The 15,264-nt window shown below is 40.0% G+C and overlaps 1 protein-coding gene across 3 annotated transcripts in view; it reads left to right on the plus strand.

The window, feature by feature from the left end:
• Window positions 1-11,730, plus strand: part of LOC124126595 (high-affinity choline transporter 1-like) — a 40,670-nt gene extending 28,940 nt beyond the window's left edge. For all 3 annotated transcript variants that reach the window (XM_048400807.1, XM_046490181.2, XM_046490111.2), the window contains 3 exons: window positions 8,594-8,723; window positions 9,007-9,224; window positions 9,403-11,730. In XM_048400807.1, coding sequence (XP_048256764.1) covers window positions 8,594-8,723; window positions 9,007-9,224; window positions 9,403-9,942 — 888 coding nt within the window. In that variant the 3' untranslated portion in view covers window positions 9,943-11,730. The remainder of the gene's footprint in view (window positions 1-8,593; window positions 8,724-9,006; window positions 9,225-9,402) is intronic.
• Window positions 11,731-15,264: the final 3,534 nt, after the last annotated feature.

Genomic DNA, 15,264 nt, shown 5'->3' on the forward strand with positions numbered 1-15,264 from the left:
GATCCTCAGGTTGGACTTTTTGTTCCGCCCAGTGGTAAATATTTATGATGTTTATGTTTCGGTTATTTAATGTGATTTTAATGCCGTTGGCTTCTAGGTTTGGCGTGTCTATTTTTATTTCTTCGTAATTTATATCTTCCCTGATAAATATGATTAGTCCTCCTGCGGCTCTTCTTGTTTTCGGTTTAGCTCTGTCAGTTCTAACTGAGTTGTAGTTAGGTAGTGTGAATTTGGATTTTTTTGAGAATTTGGTTTCCTGTATACAAGCAATGTGAGGGCCTTTATTTAGTTTAAATTTAGTTTTTAGTTCATGGCCGTGTGAGGTGAGTCCGTTGGCGTTCCACTGAAAAATATTTAGTCCTTCGAATATTGGGTTCGGGTGATTGGTGATTTATTTTTTATTTTTTATTTTATTCGGTGAGTTCTTTTAGATGGAGGTTAAAGAGGAAGAAGGGAAGATCGGTTAATTTTAGATTTAATGCTACTTTGTAGAAGGATTTCATGCTAGCTTTTGGTGAGTTTTGACTATACATGTATGCTAGGAGTAAGGTGAGGTTATTTAGGTTTTGGGTGTTGGCTGGTTGGGGAGTTTGGTTTGTTTTAGTTGGAGTAGTGTCTATTGTTTCCTCAGTAGTGGAGAAATCTTCGTCATCTGTTAGATTAGGTTTAGCTGATTGAGTTTCCATGGGGGAGGCATGTGATGTGGAGGATTGTGAAGGTGTTTGTGGGATGGGTGTAGCTGATGATTTCTTAGTGTTTGTGTTTTGTTGTTGTGCTTGCTTGTGGGAGAGCGTTGTTACCATATGGGCTGTAGGGTGCTTGGATGAGGGTCGTGTTGTGGTGGTCATTTTGAGGTTTGTTTTGCATGCGGGGGTTGATGTTTTGGCTATGTGAGATGTGGGAGGGTTCGTGGTTGGTTGAGTGGCTGCTTGTATGTGTGAGGTGGGTGCGTTTTCTCGGTAGGGGCCCCAGACAGAGCTGTCGGTTATGGGTGTGGTGTTTGTTTGTGGGATGGTGTTTGGGTGTGGTGTAGGGAGGAGTGGTTTAGATGCAGGTGTAGCAAATTTTCGTGTTTGGATTTTAGCCGTGTCTATGTTTATGTGTTTGTTGGCCTGCTGGGTGAGTGTGTGTCTGTATGGGCATTGGTTTGAGAGTGAAGTGTGTTGGGTGGATTTGCAGTGGATGCACCAGGGTGTGCATGTGCCTGGGCAGTCTGTTTGTGCGCATTTTTTACATTTAGTTTTACGGTATGTGCATTGGGAGGCAGTGTGGTTGTATTTGAGGCACTTTGTACATTGCTTAACCTGCTTTATATAGGGTTTGACTTCTAAGTTGGTGTGGGCTCCGAAGGATATGTGTTTGGGGGCTTCAGGGAATTTAGCGGTCTTTTTGAAGTTGATTATGACAATGGAGGTTGGGACCGTTTTTCCGTTTCTAGTTGAGGTTATTCTACGCGTGCTGGTGATTAGGGGTTGAGGGTTTTGGTCTTGGTTTATGTTAGCTTCTAGAGAGTATAATTGTAAGTCCTCAGTTGTTTCCCTTGGGTTAACCCTAATTACGCCTCGTGTATATTGTTGCCAATTAGGTGTTTGTTTGATTACTGTGACGTGGAATATTTGAGTTATTTTATTTGCTGCGTTGTAAGATTCTCGGTTAGGGAAGATTATCTGGTATCCTTTGTTGGCTTTTTTAATATTGTTGTAATTTATTTTTTCTCTTTTAAACCAAAGTCCTATTTTATCTGCCGAAAGTTCTAGTGAGAGAGTGGTGCCTGAGCCTGCTGAGAAGAAGTAGAGGGCGAAGGTGGTGAGGAAGGCGGCCGGGGAGGGTGTGGGCGATGGAGGTGGAGTGGATGTGTCGAGTTTGCGTTTTTTGGTGTTTTGAGGTGGCGAGTTAGCTGGTTTGGTGGGGGTGGTGTGTGTCGTGTTTTCGCCATACTCGGTCGGGACGATGTTTTCGAGTGACCTCCCGGAAGTGTTGTGCGCTTCCGCAGGCGTGGGTGAGTTAGGAGCTGGCATGTCTGCGAGTGTGGCGTTGCGGGTGTCAGTCATGTTGTTTGGAGAGTTGGAGAGCGTGTGTTGTGGTGGGTGGTGGTGGAGTGGGAGTGGTGTTTTGGGGAGGTGAGTTGGTTTGTTGTTTTTACTTGGTGAGTTGTGTTTAGCAGGCGGAGGAGGTTGCGGTGGTTATTTGTTGTTGGTTTTAGTAGGAGGGTTTGTGAAATGGATTAATTATTAAAGATTTATTTTGTTGCTGGAAGGCTGGGATTAGGTGAGACAAGTGGAAAGCGGGGATTAGGAGATATTTAGTCGAAGGAGTGGAGGTATGTGAGTGGTGGGCGTGGGTGGTGAGTAGGAAAGAGCGTGCGTTGTGTTAAGAAGAAGGGGGGATTAGCTGTTTTTTTGTTTTTAGGAGTTGGGTCAAAGGGTGTGTTTGAGTGGTGGGCGTGGGTAGCGAGTAGAAATGAGTGCGAGCTGTGTTAGGGATATGGGGGAGGATAAGGTGTTGGTTATTTGTAAGAGTTGAGTGTTGTTGTTTTTAAGGATTTAGGGGTTTTGTGATTAATTCGGTGAGAGTGATGTAGGTGAATAAGGATGAAATGATAACGTGATAATTACCGATGATGGAGTTTCCTTGGCTGGCTATCGGGCAATGCTCTGTGCTGGCTTGGGAGGTGTTGCTCGCTTGGCCAAGACTCGATTATTTACGGACCGCTGTCCTATAGCTGGAATATTGCTAGGTTCGGCGTTAAACAACAAACAAACAAACGATGAGAGTGATTTTAAGAGTATGTGAATAAGGCTGAAAGGATAACGTGATAATTACCGATGATGGATTTCTCCTTGGCTGGCTATCAGGCAATGCTCTGTGCTGGCTTGGGAGGTGTTGCTCGCTTGGAGTACAAACTGCAATATGAAAGCATATCCCTGCCTTTTTATAATAACTTGTGAGAAAGCTTCATAATCCTGTCCTAAGCCAATCTCCTGTAAACAAACAGAATCATGTGTTGTAACAACATTAGAGAAGGCTTCGCTAGTTGTCCATAGAAATCAAAACACAACATGCTTCTCTGAACAAGCAGAAGCATGTACTATAATAACTTGTGAGAAGGCTTCATAATCCTGCCCTAAGCCAATCAGGCAAACACATATAAATGGTTCACCTTGACCAGATACCTTGACCAGATACGCACGCAAAACAGTATACCCAGCCTCCGTATGGGACCAAAATCAGCGAGACGCATACATCGCAAATGAAACAAACACCCCACACATCTCACAAACTCACACTCTCACCCTCCCCGTCTCTCACCCTACAATTACCACATCTACACCCGCAAGCAAAACCCAACGCACAACGACCACCACACAACCAGCACCAACACAAGCCATCACAGCCACAAGGGCAACAACACTCCAAAACCTACAGGCACCCCCCGAACACCCAGTCAACAGGGAAACTACAGAAACCACTCAGACTCTCGCACCCAAACCCAGCATGCAACCCACCACCGAACAGAGTGACCAAACTAAAGATAACTTAACCGAAGAGGACGAGTACACATCCTCAGAGGAAATAAACGATCTTACCTTGTCAGCCCCAAAAACCAAAAGCTATAGAAAAAAACTCACCCAAAACGTAGCAAGCAAAAAACTAAACAACTTAGTCCTCCTACTAGCTTACATGTTAAAGCAGTCTAATCCAGAAGCCAGCTCCAAAGCCTTCTTTGGTGTAGCACATAAACTACAACTCGTCACCACCTCTTTCGACCGTTTCAGCAGCAACCTTAATAACCTACTAAAGTAAATACCTAAACCAAGCCTAAACCAAACATAAATCCACCCAGTTTCCCAATGGAAGGCCTAAACATTTTTCAATGGAATGCCAATGGCCTCGCCGGCCATGGTTCTGAACTTAAAGCTAAATTCAAAATAGATAAAGGTCCCCATGTAGCTTGTATTCAAGAAACCAAATTCTCACATAAAACTAAATTCAACCTACCAAATTATAACGCAGTGAGAACCGACAGGTCCAAAACCATCCCAGGCAGAACAGGAGGAGGTCTAATCATCTACGTTAGAGAGGATATAAACTACCAGGAAGTTAAAGTAAACACTCCTAATCTAGAAGCTAATGGAATCCAAGTCACCATCAATAACCAAAAAATAAAAATCATTAACATCTATCACTCAACACTAAAACCAATTAAAGATACAGACCTAGATATCCTTTACCAATTAGGAAATAAATCAACCATCTTCCTAGGAGACTTCAATGCCCATCATCCTACCTGGGGCATTGCAGATAAACTAGACAACCATGGACAACTAATATCAGAGTGGATCGAAAAAAATGACCTAATACTATTAAACAATAACCAACCAACTAGATACGACAAAATCCACCACACCATGTCGGCTATCGACTTAACAATATGTACGCCAGACTTAGCACAAAGCCTGATGTGGGACGTCCACCCAGTACCTCTAGGCAGCGACCACTTTCCCATAAATATAACCCTAGGAAATATAAAAATACCAAATCAAACCCCTAAACAGGAACCTAAATTTCAGTACAAAAACGCCAACTGGGACCAATTCCAAGAATTATGCAACGAAGCTAATCTAAACGATTTAGAAACAACAGACCCCGAAACATTCTGTCAAAACCTAACTAACTTCATAATCAACGCAGCCAAATCCGCAATCCCCTTCAAATCATCCAACCCAGGAAAACCCACTGTCCCTTGGTGGAATGAGGAAATAGAGCTAACTAGACTAAAACGCAAATCAGCTTTCAACAGAGCTAAACGAGACCCCTTTCGATATGGTATGGCACCACGGGCTAATACAAAAACTAAAAAAAATAGGACTAAAAGGCCAAATAATAAACTTCATCCATGATTTCCTAAACAATCGCAAAATTACCGTGGGTATAGACCATACGCTATCGGACCAGTGTCCCCTAGAAAATGGCACTCCCCAGGGCAGCATTCTCAGCCCAACCCTCTTCAATATAATGATAAATGATCTATTCGAGGGCTTATCCCCTAAACTAAACACTTCAAAATTCGCGGATGATGGAGCCCTATGGATCCGCACTAAAAGCATTAAAATGGCAGAAAACTTAATCCAAAAATCTCTAAATAAAATACAACAATGGGCAGACAAATGGGGCTTCTCCCTTAACTCAGATAAAACAACAGGAGTAGTATTCAAACATAAAAACATGAAACCTGCCTACACAATCCTCCAGCTAAACAACCAAACAATCAAATTCCAAAAACAAACCAAATTCTTAGGACTTATTTTCGATCAACACCTCACCTGGGAGGCTCACGTCCAAAACCTAAAAACTAGATGCAGCAAAGACCTTAACACATTAAGATGTCTCACCGGCTCCAACTGGGGAGCCTCCAAAGATACCCTCCTCTCACTATATACAACACTAATTAGATCAAAACTAGACTACGGCTGCGCCATATACAATACCCTAAACAACTCTCTATCTAAAAAACTTGACTCAATACAATACCAAGCCCTTAAACTAATTACACGCACCCAACATGGCACCTCCTACACCTCACTTCAGGCCCTTACAGGAGAAATGCCACTAAATCTACGCAGGGAACATCTAAGCCTTAATTTCTGGGCCGCGTCCCAAACAAACCCTCTCATCCAAAACCTAATTAACCAAAACATTAGCCCAAGAAACCAAGCTCTAGCTCGCAAACACCCCTTACTCACCCCAATATCCCAAAGAATAACTAACTACCTCAATGAACACCAAACTCAAAATCTTAAACAAAACTGCAAAAAATCAAATATCTTCACCCCTAAACTCAAAATACCCCAAATAGACACAACGCTAACTAACCAAATAAATAAACAAACCGACCCAAACATAGCTAAAACCACCACACTTTCATACATACACGAAAATTGGCCAAATTGGTGTCACATATACACTGACGGATCTTCAGACCCGATCTCCAACCACACAGGTTTCGGAGTCCATACCACACAACCAGTTATATCCACACAATCTTACCGACTCCCTAACAACCAATCTATATTCACGGCCGAACTTATGGGCATGGCCTCAGCCCTGCATAACCAACAATCAAAAAACAACAAAAAAATCCTAATTCTCACTGACTCGCTTAGTGGGCTACAAGCCCTCCAAAACAAAAATACCAAAAAACGACCTAAATTAATAAACCAAATACTTAAAAGCTCCAACGACCTAACAAAAGCAGGCAAACAAATAACCTTCTTGTGGATCCCCGCCCACGTAGGAATTTACGGCAACGAAAGCGCCGATAAAGCAGCTAAATTATCTCTCAAAATACCAGAAATAAGCCTAAACCTACCCATCTCAAAATCAGAAATTAAAAGTGTAAACAAACAAAAAATAACCAAAAAATGGCATAATCAATATCAAAACTCAAATAGCCAAATCCAAAAAGTGCTCAGAAAACCACTAGCCAAACCTAAAATCCTACACCCCTCTAAAAAAATTGACAGATTAATTACAAAACTCCAAACAGGACACACGAACCTAAATTACCACCTAAAACAACTTAAAAGACACACCACAGGCAACTGCCCCCACTGCAAACAACCCGAAACCACAGAACACGCACTCATCCACTGCACCCACTACCAAACACACAGAACCACACTACAAACCAACCTCAATCTAAATAAGGTTCCTACTCTAGATGAAATACTAAACCCTCAAAATAAACTAGAAAACTTCAAGGCCCTAGGCGTATTCCTAATCAAAACAGGCCTAATCAAGCGCATCTGAAAACTAATTAATCTACCAATCCAAAATCCAATAAACATACATACACCCACCTCACCCGGCTCCCTTAGTTCCCTCCTCCACCCACCTCGGCATTTATTCCAAATTTTAAAATTTCAAAAAATCGATATAAGCAACCCCTAAAAGCCCCCTCTTGTGTTGCACACACCACTTCACCCTTCTCGGAATACACTAAATGGTCTGGCCAGGCCCGTGTGCGAAATACGCTGCAGTCGGAAAGCGCACGTTAAATCTTCTATATCAGTCAGTCAGACCAGATACCTCACACAATCCTACCGACTCCCAAACAATCAATCAATATTCACGGCCGAACTAATGGGCATGGCCTCAGCCCTTCATAATCAACAATCTAAAAAACAACAAAAAATCCTAATACCTACCGACTCGCTCAGTGGACTACAAGCCCTCCAAAATAAAAACACCAAAAACCGCCCTGAACTAATAAATCAGATACTAAAAAGCTCAAACGATTTAACTAAGGCAGGCAAACAAATAGTATTCATTTGGATCCCCGCCCACGTAGGAATATACGGCAATGAAAACGCCGATAAAGCAGCTAAACTATCCCTTAAAATCCCAGAAATAAGCTTAAACCTACCCATCTCAAAATCAGAAATTAAAAGTGTTAACAAACAAAAAATCACCAAAAAATGGCATAACCTATATCAAAACTCAAATAGCCAAATCAAAAAGGTTCTTAAAAAAACCCTAACCAAACCAAAAAATCTACATCCGTCCAAAACATTCAACAGAGTAATTACTAAACTCCAAACAGGACATACCAACCTAAATAACCACCTCAAAATAATAAGAAAACACGCAACAGGAACCTGCCCACATTGCAAACAGCAAGAAACCCCAGAACACGCACTCATACACTGCACCCACTACCTAACACACCGAACTACACTACAAACCACCCTAAATCTAAATAAGGCTCTTACTCTAGAAGCAATCCTAAACCCACAAAATAAAATAGAAAAATTCAAAGCCTTAGGCGTATACTTAATCAAATCAGGACTAATAAATCGCATTTAAAACCCCAATAAACTACCAAAACCAGACCACATAATCAAACTAACAAACTTCCATACTCAGGTACCTTAGTTCGTCCCCCAAACCCTCATGGCATTTTTTCAAAATTTCAAAATTTCCAAAATTCTATATAAGCAACCACTAAAACACCCCTACTGGAATGCCAAACAACTTTTTCCCCTTTTCGGAAACACATTAAATGGCTTGGCCGGGCCCGTGTGCGAAATACGCTGCAGTCGGAAAGCGCACGTAAAATCTCCAATATAAGTAATCAGATACCTCACACTTTGAAAACTAGCACATATTATAAAAACAAGGCAGGAATATGCTTTCAGTAAACAAGTATAAAGTCCCTTGGTTCATTTCAGTGATTATGTCTAATTACTGAAGATTTCAGTAATTAGACATAACCACCGAGTGAATCAGTTATTAGACATAATCACTGAAATTTTCAGTCATTAGACTTAATCACTGATTATACTTGTTTCCTGTAACATATATACAATAGAGCGTCCACCCAGAGAGCAGGAGGTCAGGGGTCAATCCCCGGCCACGTCATCCCAAAAGAAGTTAACAGATGGTACTTGTTGTTGCCCTGCCTGGCACTCGGTATCAAGGGGCTAGAACAAGGACTGGTCGTCTCCTTGTCAGTATACTGTCTTTGAGTAATTAGGAAATTATAAGGAAAAGTATTAAAAAACCCAGGGATAACATCTTGTCTATTGAACAGGAGATGTATCAACGCACATTGGCCTGCCGTACAACAAGACAAGCTGTAGCGTCATCGGTAGCAGCTGGCATCATGTGTCTTCTTCTAAGCATACCACCTGCTGTTATCGGGTTCGCAGGATCTGCTGCAGGTAATCTCCATTGTAATAGTTATCGTCAATCGTATTTGTTTTGTTTGTCTATATGTCTGCTTATTGTGACATTGCCACTAACCCTAATACATGTGCATATGTCGGATGAACAAAACAAATCTCCTTTTTGTTTAGACAGTGATAAGAATAATGAATGCCCCTGAGGTATGGGCGAATATATCAATTTGGAAGACTCAGATTGGAATGAGACTGGTTGTATGGGTGAGATCCCCCTTGCCGAGGAGTTTCCTGATAATTGTCACATCTATACTTTAACACTCAGATTGGAATCAGACTAGTTATATGGGTGACATCCCCCTTGCCGAGGAACAGATGCACTTTATCCTGCCCATGGCGCTACAGTACCTCTGCCCCATGACTGTTTCCATCCTTGGACTGGGTGCGGTCTCAGCAGCCGTCATGTCATCCACAGACTCCAGCACACTTTGCACGGCTTCAGTCTTCACCAAGAACATTTACAAGAGCATCATCAGAAAAAACGTAAGCACCACCATCTATCAAAAGAGCAAGTGGCGTAATATCGGTAAAATACATCTGGGTTTTAAGATTTATAGTGTTTTACTTTGGCTATTGCTACACTCATTTGACAAGGAAACTCAATAACCACGTAAGTGTGTTTGAACGCATCTTTACTCTTCTGCTTCCCATCTTGTTTCAGGCCACTGATCGGGAGATGGTGTGGGTGATGAGAGTGGCTACCGTTGCTGCTGGTGTCCTTGCCACCATCATAGCCATCGTTGTAAAGAGTGTCTATGGACTTTTCATCCTCTGCTCTGACTTGATGTACGTGATTCTCTTCCCACAGTTCATCTGCGTTCTCTTCATAAGCAGCTGTAACACGTACGGGTCCTTTGTGGGGTTTGTGGTGGCGTTCACCCTGAGGGCATGCAGTGGCGCCAAGCTGATCAACTTCCCTGCTGTGATACACTTTCCCTTCTACAACCAAACGGATGGCCAGTTGTTTCCCTTCCGCACACTGATTGCCGTCATCGGATTCTTCCTCACAATATCGGTGTCTGTGGGAACCAAACTACTGTTTACAAGAGGATGGATATCAATGAAATATGACATTTTTGATTGTTTTGCACCCCTTCAGTGTTCGAGCACAATTGAGGAGCCTGAGGCTGTAGAAATGCTGCCCGAATCTGATGGACAGAAGGAAGCACTTGACACATGCTCTAAGGGTTTATCGGAGTGAGTGTGAGTGAGTTAACGTTATTACAGCATCATTCTGTGGTCTCTCACTCCGCGTTGAAATCACTCAACCGTAAAATGGTGATAGATAAATAGGATACATAGTTATAAAGTTCTATGCATTACCCATTTTAAGGTTTAAGTATTGAATAAATGTTCCTCTGGGATCAAATTATTGAAAACATGTCTTGACACTGAAATACTTTCCAAATGTTTAGGAAAAAGGTTAAAACTGCATTTCCAATTCTTTCTTATACTTTCATAAATCAGAGAACCTTCTCTCACTTATTGATTGAAAGTCATTTTTTATCATTTCTTCTAATTTAAAAAAAAAAAAAAATTCAATTTTTGTGTTTTCTCTTCTTCTGTTTTTCAGAAAAGATGTGAGTGAAAGGGATTTTCACCCTATTTCCATTAAGAGGGTTTTCAAAAATACAGAATCACTGATGGACAATTTTGATTCACAAATTACTATTTCTGAGACTATTTACACAAAGTGTAAATCTGCATATTCCCTATTTGTTTCGAAACAAGGTTTTTTCACAACATCCACATAATCATTGTTATACAATAAAGAGGCATTGAATTTCCAATAACCGCCAACCCTTTCTTTCGATGAAGAATCTGACAAAGTCATAGTAACAGCAGGGTGGTCAGATTTATAGCCAGGTGTGATTGATGCATTAGAGTGAGTGAGTGAGTGAGTATGGTTTTACGCCGCTTTTAGCAATATTCCAGCAATATCACGGCGGGGGACACCAGAAATGGGCTTCACACATTGTACCCATGTCGGGAATCGAACCCGGGTCTTCGGCGTGACGAGCGAACGCTTTAACCACTAGGCTACCCGACCGCCCTTGATGCATTAGATGTCTAGTTAGCAGTATCACCTGAAACAATAAAAATATACTGTTGCCTTGGGTTCTTTTTCCACCTTGTAAAATTCCTTATACCTTATATTCCTTACTAAATCCATATTTTCTAGTTTTAAAAAATAAATTTATATTTCTTGCTCGTGGATTGTTAATATTTTTTTATTATATTTTTTATCATTTTTTATAAGGGCAATGGTTGAATTCAAAACCAGGTTCAAATCTCAACATATGACAATAGAGTGATTTTCAAATTCCTCTATATTAGTAAAATATGTTTTATAGAAATTTGGATCATCCCGGTTTGTTCCAGAAACAGTGGCTAGAGTCATCCTTATGTCTTCAATGGTGATATCTGCTGTTATAAAGTTTTCATTAGTATGATAAATTTCACATTTATGTATAGTTGCTTCTATGTTATTATTTATCAAAATATATACACCGCTGACATTTGACGTAAAGGGTGATATTATACACTGCAATCCAAATTCATTTTTCATTTTATTTTCATCATCTGTGCTTATGTGGATATCTGTTAAACAAATAATAGACATTTGTTCATTATGCCACAAGTTCATAACTGTATAAGAACACCCAGACAGAGGTTGACAAATAGTCTAAGCCACATGTTATTTCATGGAATAACGAGGGGGCATGACAAACAAAGGAAGTATAGTATTCCAAGACGTTTATTTATAACATTTCTGACTTTTTCGTTTGAAAATGATAAATTTGAAATATACAACTGTATCACGTAGCTCCGCAATCTGCCCCACGCTTCAGGCTGCACACAGCAAAATGTTTTCCCATAGACTTCTATAGTACGTTATATATTTAAAATAAAAATAATTAAGCACCAACAGTGTGTGTGTTAAGACCAAATGTCACCTACTTGAAAATATGTGTGGTCACATTCAGCATACGTCATCATGTTGAAAAAGACAGTACTGAATATAGAAAAAAACATGGTCAGTTTTAATTACTGGATGGATGTACATTTACAAGACATAATAACCTTACACAATATCATCCAATCACAGCGTGCAGATATCTTTCGATCTGTACTGAAGGCAGCACTGTCACAACCGGTTCTGATTTAGTGTAGTAGAACCTTCTCCTTGTACGGCTATTTACTTTATAATTTTAGCGGTGTGTCCTGCCACCGGACATAGTTAATTAGCATATCTTTTTATAACTTCCTGCTCTCGCTTGCGCGAGAACACGTCGCGCATCCCTGCCCGGCATTCGTGGTAGCTGTGTAATTTGTTCGTTTTGTTTAACGTGTGTGGAAGGCTATTCCAACACGTAGGTCCAATTTCCTTCCCTTCCACCAAGCCTAATTTCAGCCCTAGCATAAACATAATTATTAAGTGTACCCCTTAGGTGGTTTTAAGTAACACATTACTTGCTATTTCATAAAATCAATTTCTCTTTGGCTAGTTACATCTATTTAGTTTACAACGCATCAATTGTCATATGATATAATCATGTTCCTCAAATTTCGATTCTTATAAATACATGTATTTGCTATGTATTTTACGATTAAAGTTAGTTTTGCCCATCTATTCTTGCCTTATATAACCAGCATTTCAAACCTTTTTAACCTATGTATTTGAAATATCCATGTATATTTTACTTCATGTAATGTTGTAACTTTACCTGTTAACACCACTTTAACTCTACCAAATAAACTGTTATTTCTTTACTTGCCCCGTGTTGTGTATTTTAATTATTTGAACACTCATCACCACAGACCATTGCATTAACACAAGACATCTTAGTCCAGACAGGGTTTTCACCATTCCTTTCAATTTTAAACAGGGGCGGTCGGGTAGCCTAGTGGTTAAAGCGTTCGATGGTCACGCCGAAGACCCGGGTTCGCTTCCCGACATGGGTACAATGTGTGAAGCCCATTTCCTGTGACCCCCGCCGTGATATTGCTGGAATATTGCTAAAAGCGGCGTAAAACCATACTCACTCACTCACTCACTCACTCAACTTTAAACAGATGTTGGGTAGATATTCATCAGTATAAGTATAATACATGTGTCAGTTTCTTGACAGGTTAAACAGGCGTGTCTCAACTGATCACCGTAATCTCAAGACAGGTTCAGACACACACGTCAAGATGTGACTGGGGACTGCGGACAACACTGCTGATGTCATATATTCATACATTATAAACTGCATTCAAATGCTATCTCTACTGCATGCCTTGTGTATTTGTTCGAGTATACATACATGTATGTATACTAGGTATATGTATTTATTATATACTTCAGTGTGAAAAACTGAGTTTTCCAAAGTTGTGAAAAGTGATATTTTCATTGCAGTGAACATAACACTTGATATTTCACTGCAGTGAACATAACACTTGATATTTCCCTGCAGTGAACATAACACTTGATATTTCCCTGCAGTGAACATAACACTTGATATTTCACTGCTGTGAACATAACACTTGATATTTCCCTGCAGTGAACATAACACTTGATATTTCCCTGCAGTGAACATAACACTTGATATTTCCCTGCAGTGAACATAACACTTGATATTTCACTGCTGTGAACATAACACTTGATATTTCCCTGCAGTGAACATAACACTTGATATTTCCCTGCAGTGAACATAACACTTGATATTTCACTGCTGTGAACATAACACTTGATATTTCACTGCTGTGAACATAACACTTTCGCGGAACTACTGTCACCGCGGAGCTCTCTATACAATCGCTGCCACCAGTCAAAACTTCTTACTGTGATAGGTGGCCCAAACCATGCTTTCAGTTGAACTCGCAACCGAATGACCGTTATGTTTACAAACAAGTGACGACCGTCGTGACGCCGAACACACTTACCGCTGCTAAATTACTTTCTTTGTTTGTCAATTTGCATTTCTATTTCATTAAAACTATCATGTAATTGATATAGTAAGAATGTAAGGGAGGTGTTCCGTTAGTCTGCTATCTCGAACCAATCTGATTATACAAACAACAAAGTAAATTCATCTGGAAAACATGGTCAGTCGTAAACTTTTCAAAAGGAAATATGATGGCATTCCCAAAGACATAAACAAAAGTATAAACGTTACTACATATGGGGTTAGAGGGCAAATTTCAAGATTCTTGTAATGGCCGCGCCCACGCTGGTGGCAGCGATGATACCGAGAGTGTAACGAAGGTGTCACGCGCTGGGAAGGAGCTTGTTGGTGTCTAGCGTGTACACAAACTGTTGATGACCTTTTTACGTATGTTCAACATTGGCATGGTCAATTATGGAGCTAAAATCGCTTCATGCAGTTTGTTATTCTGTTGAACATGTTTTGTCATAAACTTTATATTTCTCATTTTACTTGTCAATCGAGACTGTTGTTTCGCAAAGTGTCATTTTTGTAACTTGAACAGCGTGTATTCTTTCGCTTCCAACAGCGGTCTCGTAGTTTTCAAGAATAATTTTTGGTATAGTTGAATTTGTATATAATCATATCTATATGTATCAAACAGAATTTTCGTGACCCTCAATATCTTTTGTAAATTCTTTTATATATTTTTTAAGATTTTGCAAACACGAATACAAGTGGTGGTGAACCGTCCCTGTGTGTAGGGTAGGTAGAATTTACGTTTCAAGGTTTTATATTTGTTATGAAATAATTTAATTTTAACTACACAAAAAGGATATAACAAATGGGATATTCCATGTGTCAAGTGAAATACCATGTACTGTCATCTTGTGACGGGGGACAAGGAGATGTGAAAAACATGATATTTCACTCGACATATAAAATATGCTCTAGATCTATATCTACAACGTTTTGTATTAAACTGTAGGACGTAGAACATCCATTTGGATCTGCTGCTTAGGATCTGATGTTTTGCATATTCACACATGATTTATGCAATGTTTATACAGTTTATACATGTATGTTGTACAAGTAGATGTAGATATATTCTTAATTAATCACTATCAGGAATTGAACCCTAAAAGAACATGAATCCTGTGGTAATATATTTGAGGAGTGTGTTCACACATAATACACGTTTGGTGAATACCAAACGAAACTATTAATAAAATGCGTTGGCATTATTAAATGTACGTCAGGTAACTGGACAATATGATCATGTTCTTTTGATGCTGAAAAAGAAAACGAATGGAAATGGAAACATTTCATATGAAGTCTCGTGTGGTTAATTCATATCCCTAAGTATAGTGCTGCATTGCACAATTTTGCCTACTTGCGACTCTACATACACAGCTTGTTGCTCGTTATTAGTTATTGCTGCCTGCGTTGAACAATTTTAGATACTTCACCCTTTCCTCCTTTCTTGGCCGCCATGAGTTGCCAAAAACGTTTTGAAACTGACATTTCAACATTGTCACAAAGACTTGAAACTCGCCACGCGGGTAGGCCTTGAACCTCCCACCACGTTTGCAGTCGAACTGTAGATGCTTCAT

Source organism: Haliotis rufescens, unplaced genomic scaffold, assembly GCF_023055435.1.
Source record: "Haliotis rufescens isolate VD_foot unplaced genomic scaffold, xgHalRufe1.0.p SCAF_20, whole genome shotgun sequence".
In the NCBI taxonomy this organism is placed as follows: Eukaryota; Metazoa; Mollusca; class Gastropoda; order Lepetellida; family Haliotidae; genus Haliotis; species Haliotis rufescens.